Below are 14,595 nucleotides of genomic sequence, written 5' to 3'. Positions count from 1 at the left end.
AAACAACACAATTCTCACTCTTAAATACAAAAAGCAATGTTATAAAACTGAATTTTGAAAATAACTGGACTTTTCTAAAGTTTGTTTGAAGAAGAAAAAGAATTCCTGAAGTCAGCATGACTATGTGATACTCTAGCTCCCTCTGCTGGATAAATAGCTTCTATATATGATACAAACTTTGAAAAAATAACATTAAAATATTACCAAAAATATTATCAAACTTGAACTTGTGCATTTGCCATATCCCAGCAATTATAATTTTAGACATTTATACAGTATCTCAAATGTTTTCACTATGTTCACTGTAGCATCATTTGCAATTGGAAAACACACACACAAAATCTAAACCAAGCTGAAGCTCTGTGCAAAGGGGACTCAAGATAAGATGTTCTCCATACCACCTACTGATACCGGGAAAATATACAGAATACTAACATATTCCATTCCCACTGCTGGGGTAGTTCCGTTCTACAACTGTGAGCACTGAACCGTTGTCCTAGAAATACAAGGGTAGGCTCCTGCCAGCCTCCGGTCACATTTTTCATCAACAGATCAATACATAATCTCGTTTCTTTTGCAAAACTTTATTTAATACATATTTTTTATAAATAATGATATGTAGTATTTCTTTGTAACAGTATGATTACAGCATTGTTGTGTAATGTGCTCCGTGATTATCAACTCTCACTCAGACATGGATGTACACAGCACACATACTGTGCAGTACTCATACTCAGTACTGTGAGCACATATATACACTGTATAGTGACGCAAATCAGGTCCCTGAACCACTCAGGCCTGACCGGTAGTGGCGCAGTGGACTCAGCATCAGCCAAGGACACTGAGGGCTCCAGTTTGAAACCCCAAGGTCGCCAGCTTGAGTGCGGGCTCATCAACATGATCCCAAGATTGCTGGCTTGAGGCCAAAGGTTGCTGGCTTGAAGATCAAAGTTGATGGCTTGAGCAAGGGGTCACTGGCTTGGCTTAAGCCCTACTTTGAGAAGCAATCAATAAACAACTAAAAAGTGAAGGAACTAAGAGTTGATGCTTCTCATCTCTCTCTCCTCCCCTCCCACCACTTCTCTAAAAAATGAAAAGAAAAAGAAAACAGACTTAGCATTCAAACTTTTGTAAGAATAGTAGCTCCTTACTGTTGGCAGAGCTGCAGGATGTATGCTGGGAAGCACATTGTAAGGTGAGACCTCTTGACCTTGGCACACCCCATGGACACCAAGGGAGAGGTGATGAAGTTTATTCTGCAGACAAGAAAGACATCAATGAGGGTGCATGGTGACATCCGGCAGTTCTACTGCAGAAGTTGGACTCTCGCAATTGCTGTCAGCCATTTTCCCTCCCAAACTGGCTTCAAAAATTAAAGCCCAGTGTCCGCTGGGCTTTCCCCCTCACAGCTTCTGAGCATTTTGATGTAAGGCGCAAACACAGTGGTGCTTCAACCGAAAGCTCTGCTCAGGCATAGGGTCACATGCTTCCATGTCATCAACAATTTTTCCCAATGCAGAATTCCATTCCAGTATTTTGGCTGCTGTTAAAGGAACAATTCTTGGGAGCCATACGCTGACTTTCATCACTGACTCTGCTGCCTTGTTATGCCATCTTGTCCAGGTCTTCATTAGTGGCCTCTACTGCCTTTGCTGCCAAAACTTCCTCCACGTCTTCTTCCTTCATATCCACAAAGCGTTCTCCACTTACTCGTGTATGATAAGCGTAGTTTTTATTTTCTATAACTCCTTCAAAGACTGAAATTTTTTACACAGTCTGGTCAAACATTACCCAACAGTTACTCACAAAAGCCTGCTGCTGCTGTCCTGGGCTGTATCAACATAATCGATAACGTCGCATACAGTGACAGATTTCCAGAAGATGATCATGGCGTTTTCCTTGTTGAGAGCCTTTGCAAGCTCTCATGAAGTGGGCCTTGAAAGCTTTCATTATGCCATGATCAAGGGGCTGGATGAGACAGTTTTGAGATGGGCGTTTTTTGAGTTCTTCATGGCAACAGATATTAACCAATAATAAAACCTTGAAAGCAAGGTTTTTAATTTGGAGATAGTGTTTAACTTCTAGAATAAAGCAAGTGCAGAATCAATTCCAGACAGCCAGATCATATTTCATGCTTTTTGTCCATCAGTAAATGACAGACAATTCAGCTTTTCACCTTTAAGTGTTCATAGACTCTAAGATCTCTGTACACTATGAAGGATTTGTGCCTAAAATTATCCTTGACACAACATCTTGGTTGCACCATCCCTGAATGATTTAAAGTCAGGGGCTTTGGAGACCACTTGTATTATATAGGTTTGTTTGCCAACGACCTTGTAAACACAAGCCAGTCTTATCAGCACTGAAAACCTGCTTGTCCATATAACCCTCTTCTGCCATAACACATAGCAGGGCTTCTCTCACAGCATACTGACCAGTAGAACCTGCCTCATCTGCCAGTTTAACACTTTTCACACCATATCACCTTAAAATGTGTGGCAGGCAGCTTTAGACAGGACAAAGTTACCCATGCCCTGGGTAACATGTAAGCTAAAGTATCACAATAGGGCTGTTCACTATGCTTTTGAAATGAGGTGTAAGCTCAGAAACCAAGAAGTTATCATTATTCCACCCCTTCTACAGATTCATCACATTCTATAAGCTTGACTTAAGCACTTGGGAGTTATATCCTATATAGACTGGTGAATTTCTTGTTACTTTCTCTGGGAGTTACCATATGCTTTATTCATGAACAATGAACTCACAGCAAACTGAATAGTGCTCAACCAACAACATGTATCTCCTCCATAAGGCCCATCACAGCCTTCTGGTACACAGGACCAATAGACAGCACTTTAGTACTATGCTCAGAGGACCTTTTAAACAGCAAAAGTGCCCCCCCAAAAGGCAAAAATGTACACTCAGAAGACGGCAAAAAGGACACTTGTGTATGTGAGATGAGCGAGACCAAAAAAAATAAGGCTTGCCTTATTCAACCTGGCAAAGGATGAGCCTCTCATGATTCACAGTTTTCACCACTTCACCAATCTATAGGCAACTCAAAACTCCATTAGTACTGATGTAGGGTTACAAATAAATTTTAGAGAATAAAAAAATTTGCAAACAGGAATAATGAGAATCAAGTGTACTTAAAGCACTTACTATTTTAAGTTCACTTATGCACCTGACCAAGCAGTGGCACAGTAGATACAGACCACTGGCCTGGGAGCACCCAGGTTTGAAACTCTAAGGTTGCCAGCTTGAGCACGGACTCCTCCAGCTTGAGAGTGGAATCACAGACATAACAACCATGGTCACTGGCTTGAGCCTAAACATCCGTCACTAGCTTAACAAGGGTTCAATGGCTCAGCTGGAGCCCCCTGATCAAGGCACATGAGACAGCAATCAATAAACAACTAAGGTGCTGCAACTATAAGTGATGCTTCTCATTTCTCTCCCTTTGTGTCTGCCCCTGTCTATCCCTTTCTGCCTCCCACTCTTGTTTAAAAAAAAATGTTTACTTGTGTATATTTAAAGGTCTGGAAAAGTATAAATAAAAACACCGTTTATGATGGATATCTCACAAGTTACAAATAAAACATATATATGGCAAGGGGACTGGTACCAGTATGAGCTTACTCTAGATTCATCAGGATTTCACACCACATAATTAATCAGCTATAAGATAGTTGTTAACAAGGAGCTAGGGAACTTAGTTCTAACTACTGCTGTGTAGCATCAGATAAGTCACTTAATCTCCTATGCCTCAACTTCCTTAACTGTAAACTGGGGAGAATAATTTAGCAAACAGTTATTGAATATCTACTATACCCCAAGCACTGGATAACTGGACTGAACTGGGAATACTTTAACATCCCCACTTAAGAATCAGGAGTACAAAATCACCAATGTTCTAGATCACTCAACGGTTTACCTTCTATCATTCTACAAATGTTATATCATGTTGATAAAATTATGCCACCTGGTGAAAGCCTATACTTGGTAATGCCACTTACACTTCTGCTAGTCAATAGGCAGATCTATACCCATTTATAATGAATATTGAAAAACCCAATATGAAAATTATAATAATAAAAGTTACCATCTGTTGAGTATTTGCTATAAGAGAGGGACTATGTGCTATATACACCAGTGTTTTTCAAATGCCATAAATTTTGCCAGAATCCACAAAAGAGTTAATTACCTTGATGTTGTATGAAGATTACAGACCCAATGATCTTAAATTCACTTAGAGTGATTTCTGCCTTAGTGATCCCTGAAATAATTCTATTTTTACCAGTCCCCAGTGTAAAAACAGTTGAAAATCACTGCTATAGACAATGTCCCCCTAAAATTCATGTTAAAATCTAATCCCCAAGATTAGAAGATGTGGCCTCTAGGTGGTAATTTGGTCATAAGAGCAGAGCCCTCATGAATGGGATAAATGCCCTTGTGAAGGAGATCAGAAGTTAAGAAAAAGCCTTTGTTCTTAACTACCAGACATGCTATCTTTGTGATAACCTCCAGGCAAGTACTATCTTCATTCTCATTTTACAAATAAGGAAATTCACACAAAGAACAGTGAACTCACCTACTGAAAACTATATAATTAAGCTCACATATTTTGAAGTTTTTATAGGTAGGGAAGTAAAAGATTCCAAAAGCTTACAAGGAAAAGATGAGAGAGGACTTGAACAGCTGTGGCTGGCACACTGACTTCTCCTCCTCCGCTAGTAATTCTCCTCTGACTGTTACATACAGGGTTAAGTGCTAGCAGAAAGGGTTTCCTAAATCCTTATTTAAAAGCTTACATATTTGAAACAAGGTTGGAAAGCTGCCAGATAGTTGCACAAAGATAACAACAGGGAGTGATCATCTTTATGTACCTTGGCATAAATTAAAATCAAATGATCCAGCTAAATACTTCTTTGCATTTCTGAATTAACTAACTTAAAATATATACCTCCACAGGAAAAGGCACTCATTTTTCTAGAAATCTGCCAACTATTAACATCATGAAGAGAATACTATAAAAACACCTTTATATTCCCTCACATGTATGAAAGTACCTGTTTTAGTAACAGGTAATTCAACTAAATCCTTCAACATCTCAACAGAGGAAGTAAAAAATCTTTTATAATTACAACCAGATTAAATTAAACTGATTATTTTTTTTATATCCTCACATTATGAAAATAAATATTTAATACTTTACCTAAGCAATACTTACCGTCATTTTGGTTCTGGACATCTGACAACCCTGATCTAAAAAAATAAAAATAAAAACAAATTTTAAATGAGACAAATATCACTTTCTTCAGAATTTCTTAAATCTGTATTTGTCATTAAATTTTAATGTTTTAAAATAATTACTAAAGTATTTTAAGCTATTTTAACTAAAGAATATCGAATTTGAGAGCTGAAATGCAAAGCTCAATAGGTAGAGTTAACTCATTTCCCCATTTTGTCCCCTCAGAAAACACACACAACTTTGGAGGTTAACTCTTTAGAGTTAACATACACAGTTAATTCTTAAGTGAGTCACAGCTCCTAAAGGGCTTTTGTTGCTCCTATTCCCAGGCACATAAAATTTGCTAAAAATGGTTTTCATTTAAAATTGCACAGGACACATAATAGGTAGGTGAATTTTTTTAGTATGTTATAACTCTGTTTAGTTTCTCTGCAACCCTAACTAAACTATACTTCTTCAACCAGCATTAAATTTTTAAAAGAGAATAAAATAAGAATCAATGTATCTATAGAAACAATATACAGGGCACTTCCACCACAAGAAACTATGGAAGTTGCTGTTAAACCATCTCCAAAATCAACTAATTGTTATCATTACTTGGAATTCAGATCTAAGAAACTCAAGACTGCTGTACAAGTTTTTAAAGCTGCTCCCTAAGTTACATACCGTAATGTAAGTTTTCCGGTCCTTTTTGAGTCGTCATGTTGGGCTCATTCTGCTGGCAGTAGAAGCGCAATAGGCAATGCTGGTCACAGAAATGCTTCATTTCTCCTCGCCACTGCACACGCTCTTTAAGAGTTCCTTGAGATTTACAACAGTCACATCTTGCAGCCTTAATTAAAAACACAAAAAGAAGTACCAGAGATATGAATTACAAGATTTTCAATAATTTTGTCAGCTATTACTGCCAAATGTGATAAAACAATGTCTGATTTTTTTTAAAAATTATAATATAAACAAACAGTAAAATCCGCACATCTCTGATTAATGAACAGATATCCCAGGCTCATCTAATAGTTTGTAAGTCAATTTAAAGAAGTACAAAACCAGAATTTTGAAGCAAGCTCTTCCAGTGAAAATACATGGATGTTTAATTGAATTATCTTTATTTTTCAACAGTTTTAATGTGATCAATTTGAAGAGCTTTAATAAGTACACTGGCCCTGGCCGGTTGGCTCAGCGGTAGAGCGTCGGCCTAGCGTGCGGAGGACCCGGGTTCGATTCCCGGCCAGGGCACACGGGAGAAGCGCCCATTTGCTTCTCCACCCCTCCGCCGCACTTTCCTCTCTGTCTCTCTCTTCCCCTCCCGCAGCCAAGGCTCCATTGGAGCAAAGATGGCCCGGGCGCTGGGGATGGCTCTGTGGCCTCTGCCCCAGGCGCTAGAGTGGCTCTGGTCGCAATATGGCGACGCCCAGGATGGGCAGAGCATCGCCCCCTGGTGGGCAGAGCGTCGCCCCATGGTGGGCGTGCCGGGTGGATCCCGGTCGGGCGCATGCGGGAGTCTGTCTGACTGTCTCTCCCGGTTTCCAGCTTCAGAAAAATGAAAAAAAAAAACAAAACAAAAAACAAAAAAAAAAAAAAAATAAGTACACTGATTTAATTTACTAACAAGAACTTCAAGTTTGTTTTAAAACTGTGTTTAATTTATTAAAAAACAATTATATTTTAAGACAACTAATTTGACCTACATATAGGAAAACAATCACCCCTAACTCAACTACAATGTAATATTCAAAATAAAACCAACGAAAATTCATACATAAAAAGTTCTGTTTTATGATGATGAATCAAAAATCTAGGGATAGATTCCAGATTTTTACATAGATTTTGCCCATTTTCACTTTTTCTTAAATCTTGGTCAACGAGTGGACCAAAAGATAAAAATGATTAACTTCAAATAGTTATTTTCATAATTAAGAAATTTCATCAGTTTTGATCTAGTTAGAATAGAAATAAGTTATTTAATTTTAAAAATTACCTTTTGGTTTAAACTAACTACATAGAAGTTTTGATAAGAAATATTAAGTAACCTTTAGTTCATAATAATCATGGCTGTAGCTTTTCCTCATTACTCTAAGTTATCTACAGTTTTACACTGCAGGTTTTGAAATTTCTCACTTTATGTCTCAATAGTTCTATCAATAATTACTATGTCAACATTCCTAGTCAGGAATATAACAAATGATTAGGTTGTTCAACAGATCTTATGAAACACACATACCCCAAAGTTAGAACACAGCTCTTTTATTTCTCCAGGTCAGGTATTTCTCGTGCTGAATAAATGTTAAATGAAGATTTGTAGTATAAATTATGACTATTAAGTGATGCCAATATCACATCTCTTGTACAAAAACTTGTGAGCTCAAATTTTATAATGCTGGTAATATTATGTGGCAATCTCAATAATGTTAACAGTTTATATCAACCAGGTCATCTTTTACTCAATAATGAAAAAAGTCCCTATGTAAAATTCTCACCAGCCAAAGACTGTTCTTTAAAATAACCATTCAAGTGTTCCAAACTTCATTTTTTCTACCCTTTTTATACTTTATACTAAAAGAAAAGACAAAGGAAGGAATTAAAAGCTTAATATTCTATTTGTTGAATCTAAACATACAAGAACATGACAAAAGTTAAGTGGTAGCAGGCTACCTCATTCATGAACCTTAAAAATAAAAAGCCAGTATGTTAAATACTCTCTCTAATCCTCACAACAGTAATGGAAACTACAGTTCAAATAGAAGTAACTTGTCTATGGTCAATTAAAAATGTAGAGACAGGACTCAAAGCCGACAATCCACCAAGCTATAAAGACAATGGCCTGACCAGGCGGTGGCGCAGTGGATAGAGCGTCAGACTGAGATGCGGAGAACCCAGGTTCGAGACCCCAGAATAGCCAGCTTGAGCGTGGGCTCATCTGGCTTGAGCAAAAAAGCTCACTAGCATGGACCCAAGGTCACTGGCTGGAGCGGGGGTTACTTAGTCTGCTGAAGGCCCGCCGTCATGGCACATATGAGAAAGCAATCAATGAACTACGGTGTCGCAATGAAAAACTGATGATTGATGCTTCTCATCTATCTCCGTTCCTGTCTGTCTGTCCCTATTTATCCCTCTATCTGACTCTCTCTGTCCCTGGTAAAAAAAAAAATTTTTTTTTAATTAAAAAAAAAAAAGACAATGGAAAGACAAAATGAGTTAACATGAATAACCAGATAATCAAAATCCTACTAAGTAAAATGGTGCAAGAAGGTTCTCAATGTAACATATAAAACCCAAATCAATTTGTATAAAACTTATTCAAATCACTCCACATACTTAGCTGATTCTTGGTACTGTCTATAATATTTCTATTTACACAATAACTTAGAAGGCCAGGGGCATAAAACCAAGAACACCCCACCCAAATAATCTGAAAAATTAAATCACTTCATTATTTTGGTAATCATAAACATTTGAATTTTATAGTAAGAATATTGAAGCCCCTTTATTCCAGAAGGTTCAAAACAAATTTAGATGATTTCTCTATCTGAAGAAAAAAGCAGCAAGATTAATACCTGTTGGGCAGATAAAATGTATTATGCTCACTTTGTTAAAGAGGCCGTTGACCAGGTGATATTAATGTGTGTTGGGGTGGGCTAAAGGCAGGCAGAATCCTTGTAGCCTGGGGCTTGGTTTTGGGATTAAGCCTTTCCTACCCTTTTTGGTGTGAGGTGGTACAATCCTATCATGCCTCAGAGAAGTGACTTTGTACTAGAGACTTCCCTGTTATGTATATTGGATTAAGGGTTTGGATTTCTACACTATAAAATGGGGACGGAACGAGAGTTTGGGCTCTTGGTTCCTGAGGTTAGCATGAGAGAGCGGAGAGAGTAGAGCCAGCAGCTAAAGGAGGCCACGTGGAGGAGGCCAGGAGAAGCAGCCAAGATGGCGGAGTGCTGAGTGAGATGCCAGTTTGTGTAGAGTTTGTATCTGGGATAAGGAAGGAGATGGGGAACTGAGGAGAAGAAGGCTGGTGAGCTAGAAACCTTTGATTCTAGGAAACTCGGATAAGTCAGTGGCTTTGTGAGCACTGAGTGTGACTGGGTTTTGGAGCCCAGTGTATGTTTTTACTTGCCCGCCGGGTGCAAGGTAGGATTAAAGGCTATGGCCCATCAGTTTTTGGCTCCGCTGTTTCTTTACCGACTGTCCGAATCCAATGCGAACCTGCATGGGCCGGGCTGCTGTGATAGTGGCCCTGGCCCTGATTACTGGCTTTACAATACCAATTTGCAATTGGACACAAAACAGGTATAAGTTTTTTCAAGATAAAATAATAATAGAACTCAATACTAATTCCAACTTTAAGGCCATAACCAAAAATCCTCTTTTTTGTTTTTGTTTTTTTCTTTTTCTCTCACTCATCAAGCTTCAGGTAAACTGTTTGAAATTGAGCTAAAAATAGGATGGGTAAGTTGCAAACATCATTGACTATTCCTTACCAAAACCAACACCTCTCCAACTCTTAGAAAAGCTTATTAACATTTCTATAGCACAAAAACTAAATAAAGTGTGACTTCTTTCTCTGGTTTAAAAAATATTTTTTTTGGCCCTGCCCAGGAAGCTCAGTTAGTCAGAGTGCCATTCTTATATGCCAAGGTTGCAAGTTTGATCCCTGGACAGGGCAGATACAAGAATCCATGAATGCATAAATAAGTGGAACAACAAATTGATTTTTCTTTTTCCTTCCCTCTCTAAAGATCAATTAAACAAAACTCATATCGATTTATAATGTATGTTTCTAATTTTAAGTATCATTTCATTGTTTAATATTTCTTTTGAAGAAGTATGCCAACAAAGAATAAAAAATACTTTTTATAAAGTATTATATCTATGCTGAGGTCGCTGGTTCGAAACCCTGGGCTGGCCAGGTCAAGGTATATATGAGACGCAATTAGTATAAATTGATGCTTGCCGGTCCTCTTACCCTTGCCTTTCGCTCTATCCTCCCTCTAAAATCAATCAATAAAATCTTTAAAAAAAAAAAAAAAAGCATTTTATCTACTTAGTGGTTTTCCTGTCACTGTGAAAAATCAGGGACTAGATATATACTATACTGCTCATAAAAATTAGGGGATATTTTATCGCTTCATATTTATTTTGAAATATCCCCTAATTTTTGTGAGCAGTATGGGAGGGGGGAACGGTCACTGTTTTAAACAATCTAAATAATATGCAGGTACTAACTAAATTCTTAATTCAAAAACCTTAATCCAGAGGTCCCCAAACTGCAGCCCCTGAGGCCATTTATCCAGCCCCCACCACACTTCCGGAAGGGGCACCTCTTTCACTGGTGGTGAGAGGAGCATAGTTCCCATTGAAATACTGTTCAGTTTGTTGGTTTAAATTTACTTGTTCTTTATTTGAAATATTGTATTTGTTCCTTTTGTTTTTTTACTTTAAAATAAGATATGTGCAGTGTGCATAGGGATCTGTTCATAGTTTATAGTCCGGCCCTTCAATGGTCTGAGGGACAGTGAACTGGCCTCCTGTGTAAAAAGTTTGGGGATCTCTGCCTTAATCCAACCTCTCAGCTACTACAGGAATCTCTTCAGTAATTGACAAAAGGTCATTCACCCTATACTGATGTAATACCTTACATTTATTCAACAGTTTCAACTTCTGGTTTTTGGTTGATATACTGTATATACCCACAGTTCCCCATTACACTAATTGATAAGATAAAAATGGCTATTCAGCCACCATCTTTCTTAAAAAGAATGCAGGCCTGAAGGAGGGAGGATTTGCCTATTCAGTAATCCAGCTCAGACCTCCCCCATAGCTGGATGCTGATAAGGGACAATTGGATTAGAGCACAAGCAATTTTGAGGAATGTGGTGCCACTCCCAACCACAAACAGAAGTTATCTTGCAGCTGCCTTTGCCCAAGGTCCTTTTGAGGAATTCATATAATCCCTGTCCCACCCCTCCCTCAGGGCTGACACCTTTTGCTGGTCTCAGCCCGCCTACACCCAGGCATTTTTAAAATAAATTTTTCTTTTAGAACTCACTAGCCCTGTGTTTTTGGTTCAGCCCGTGGTTTCTGCCTTTCACCAATCAGACCTAGTTTTGCAGGGGTACAGGGGATGAAAACCATGAACATAAATGAAATAGGGGATTTTACAATCATTTAAAAAAAATTATGAGTCGCCAATTTATCTTTCTAAAAATACAAGTGACTGATTTTTTTGAATGCAGTGATAAGAGTAGGTAATTGGTTACTATGCAAAGCATTAACAGGTAGAAATTAAGTCATTTACCCAAAAAAGCACAATATTAAAGCAGGAATATTAGATATTCCTTTTCTAAAATTAATTTTAGAACAAAGAATTTTTCTTAAAAAACCATTACTTCTAGCAGTTTAGACTACAAAAAGCAAAAACTTGCCTGACCAGGCGGGCGGTGACACAGTGGATAGAGCATCGGACTGGGATGCAGAAGACCCAGATTCGAGACCCCAAGGTCGCCAACTTGAGCGAGGACTCATCTGGTTTGAGCAAAAGCTCACCAGCTTGAGCCCAAAGTCGCTGGCTCGAGCAAAGGGTTACTTGGTCTGCTGAAGGCCTGCGGTCAAGGCACGTATGAGAAGGCAATCAATGAACAATTACAGTGTTGCAATGCGCAACGAAAACTAATGATTGATGCTTCTCATCTCTCTGTTCCTGTCTGTCCCTGTCTATCCCTCTCTGTGTCTTTGTATAAAAAAAAACGAGGTCCTGGCCGGTTGGCTCAGCGGTAGAGCGTCTGGTGTGCGGGGGACCCGGGTTCGATTCCTGGCCAGGGCACATAGGAGAAGCGCCCATTTGCTTCTCCACTCCCCCCTTCCTCTCTGTCTCTCTCTTCCCCTCCCGCAGCCAAGGCTCCATTGGAGCAAAGATGGCCCGGGCGCTGGGGATGGCTCCTTTGCCTCTGCCCCAGGCGCTAGAGTGGCTCTGGTCGCGACAGAGCGATGCCCCGGAGGGGCAGAGCATCGCCCCCTGATGGGCAGAGCATCGCCCCTGGTGGGTGTGCCGGGTGGATCCCGGTCAGGCGCATGTGGGAGTCTGTCTGACTGTCTCTCCCGGATTCCAGCTTCAGAAAAATACAAAAAAAAAAAACAACCAAAACTTGAAAACCTAATACTTCTCATTTAGTTATCCTTTTATAATTAAGACTTATTAAAACATTAGCTATTGATTTGATTAAAACCCATAACTTGTTAAACCATTACAGGACCTATGCAACAAGAATTTAATATTGTTTCCACTCACTAGTTTATAAAACAAAGCAATATCCATGCAAAAAAAAAAGCCCTGTAATTTTAAGAAATAAAGTGTGAGAGGAGCTTATAAATTCTATTATGAAATGCTGTGTAGTCTTTTTAGAAAACAGGGGTTTCTGAATTATCTTCACTACATATCAAACATCTAGCTTTTATTCAATTACAATACTAGGTTCCTTTTTTCCAATAACTGTAAACTTACACAGATCAAAAGAACTATCCCTTCCCACCTGGTTTCAAATTATGCCTGGAAACAGGTACTTTGAGAAAAAGTAAAATCTACTTCCTTCTAAAGAATAATCTGAGAGAAAAAACAGTCTATTCTCTGCATTTTTTGGTTGAATGATTTCAAAAAATATTGTCCAATCTAGAAGAGACAGTACGCAATAAACCATTACTTTACCCCCAAAACAAACCATTACATAAGCCAGAAAACACAGATCACTTAATATGTCTTGTTACCAAAGGAAGAGAGCAGAAATTTCGAAAGTATATATATTAAATACTTAAATTAAAATCAACAAAAACGTAGTTATTTATATTCTAGGTAGTCTCTCAAACTGAAACACAAAGATAATAGAAAGTAAAAATTCAACATGTGTTCCTATTTAGGCAGCAAATGCTTGTGAATAAATGTGAGGTGACAACTGGATTGGGTAGCCACTGTTTTCCTTAATGAGGCATTTTTTTAGGGGTGACCTTTTTCTAATAAAAGCTGGGTTGACTAGTAAGGGTCACACTAATAATAACCTAAAAGCTAAATTTTTGAGTTCTTATATTTAAAAATGTGGGGGAAAAGACAGTTAAAAGTAATTATAATTTGGGACTCATTTAACCACATCTTCAGGATGATATGCTAGCAGTGCCGAGAAGGGACTGAAGAGAGGTCAAGGAAAAAACAATCTGACTCAAATAGGAAGCACACAGAAAGCTATTCTTTGATTACTGTACTGCCTGCCTCCAGAGAGGCTAATGATGAAGCAGCAGGAGCAACTACTTTTTCATTTCCAAGGTTGTATTCCTATTGATCGTACAGAAAAACCATCACAGTTGCTTGCTTAACAAATTGCTACCATGTGAAACAACCAGTGTCCCTCAATAGAGAATTGGATAAAGATGTGGTACATATACAAAGGAATACTACTCAGCCATAAGAAATGATGACATACTGCCATTTACGACAACATGGATGGACCTTGAGAGTATTATACTGAGTAAGTAAATCAGAAAAAGCTAAGAACTTTATGATTTCACACATAGGTGGGATATAAAACTGAGACTCATGAACATAGATAAAAGTGAAGTTACCAGGGATACAGAGATGTGGGGGAGGGGGGTGAGGAGGTGAGAGAAAGGGTGTAAAGAGGGACAAATATAAGGTGGTAGAAAATAATTTGACTTTAGGTGATGGGTATACATGATCAACAGTTCAAATGCAATAGAAATGTTTACCTGAAACCTGCTCACAAAAATTAGGGGATATTTCAAAATGAATATGAAGCAATTAAAAAAAAGCATTTGATTTTTTTTATTAAACAAGAACATCAGAAAAGCAAATGACAAGTTAAAGAAAGTTGAATTATGCAAATGAGATGCAAACTCAATTATCAAGATTGAGTAGCAAATGACATATTGGTGGGGATGAACAGAAGCATGTCAAACTGGATGACAGTGCCACACATTGACCGTTCAGTAGGATGTATGGTCACCCAAGACTGCCAAAACACACTGACGGTGATGGGCATGGACAGGATCAGATTGTCCAGCAGTTCCTGTGGGATCCTCCACCACTCTTGCTCCAGGACAACTTCGAGCTCAGGAAGTGTTTTGGGAGGCACTGGATGGTTTGCCAGACATCTTCCCAGTGCATCCCAAGCATGTTCAATGGGATTCCGGCCTGGAGAATCTGAAGGCCAGTCCAAGCGCTTGATTCCTGCCTCCTGAAGCATGTTGTTGATGCGCACAGAGGGGCCTTGCACTATCGTACATGAAAAGAAAGTTGTTTCCAACTGCTCCAGCATAGGGTATCACAATAGGGTGCAGAACCT

The 14,595-nt window shown here is 38.6% G+C and overlaps 1 protein-coding gene across 6 annotated transcripts in view; it reads right to left on the bottom strand.

Moving 5' to 3' along the window:
- The window catches only part of ZMYM2 (zinc finger MYM-type containing 2), a 153,286-nt gene that overhangs the window by 39,364 nt on the left and 99,327 nt on the right, over window positions 1–14,595 (bottom strand). For 4 of the 6 annotated variants that reach the window (XM_066369129.1, XM_066369130.1, XM_066369133.1 and 1 more), the window contains 3 exons: window positions 5,918–6,083; window positions 5,231–5,265; window positions 1,152–1,256 (listed from right to left, as the gene is read on the bottom strand). In XM_066369129.1, the coding sequence (XP_066225226.1) occupies window positions 1,152–1,256; window positions 5,231–5,265; window positions 5,918–6,083 (306 nt within the window). The remainder of the gene's footprint in view (window positions 1–1,151; window positions 1,257–5,230; window positions 5,266–5,917; window positions 6,084–14,595) is intronic. The other 2 variants (XM_066369131.1, XM_066369134.1) reach the window with 1 other exon arrangement.

This window comes from Saccopteryx leptura, chromosome 2, assembly GCF_036850995.1.
Source record: "Saccopteryx leptura isolate mSacLep1 chromosome 2, mSacLep1_pri_phased_curated, whole genome shotgun sequence".
In the NCBI taxonomy this organism is placed as follows: Eukaryota; Metazoa; Chordata; class Mammalia; order Chiroptera; family Emballonuridae; genus Saccopteryx; species Saccopteryx leptura.
This window is presented reverse-complemented; position numbering and strand designations above follow the sequence as displayed.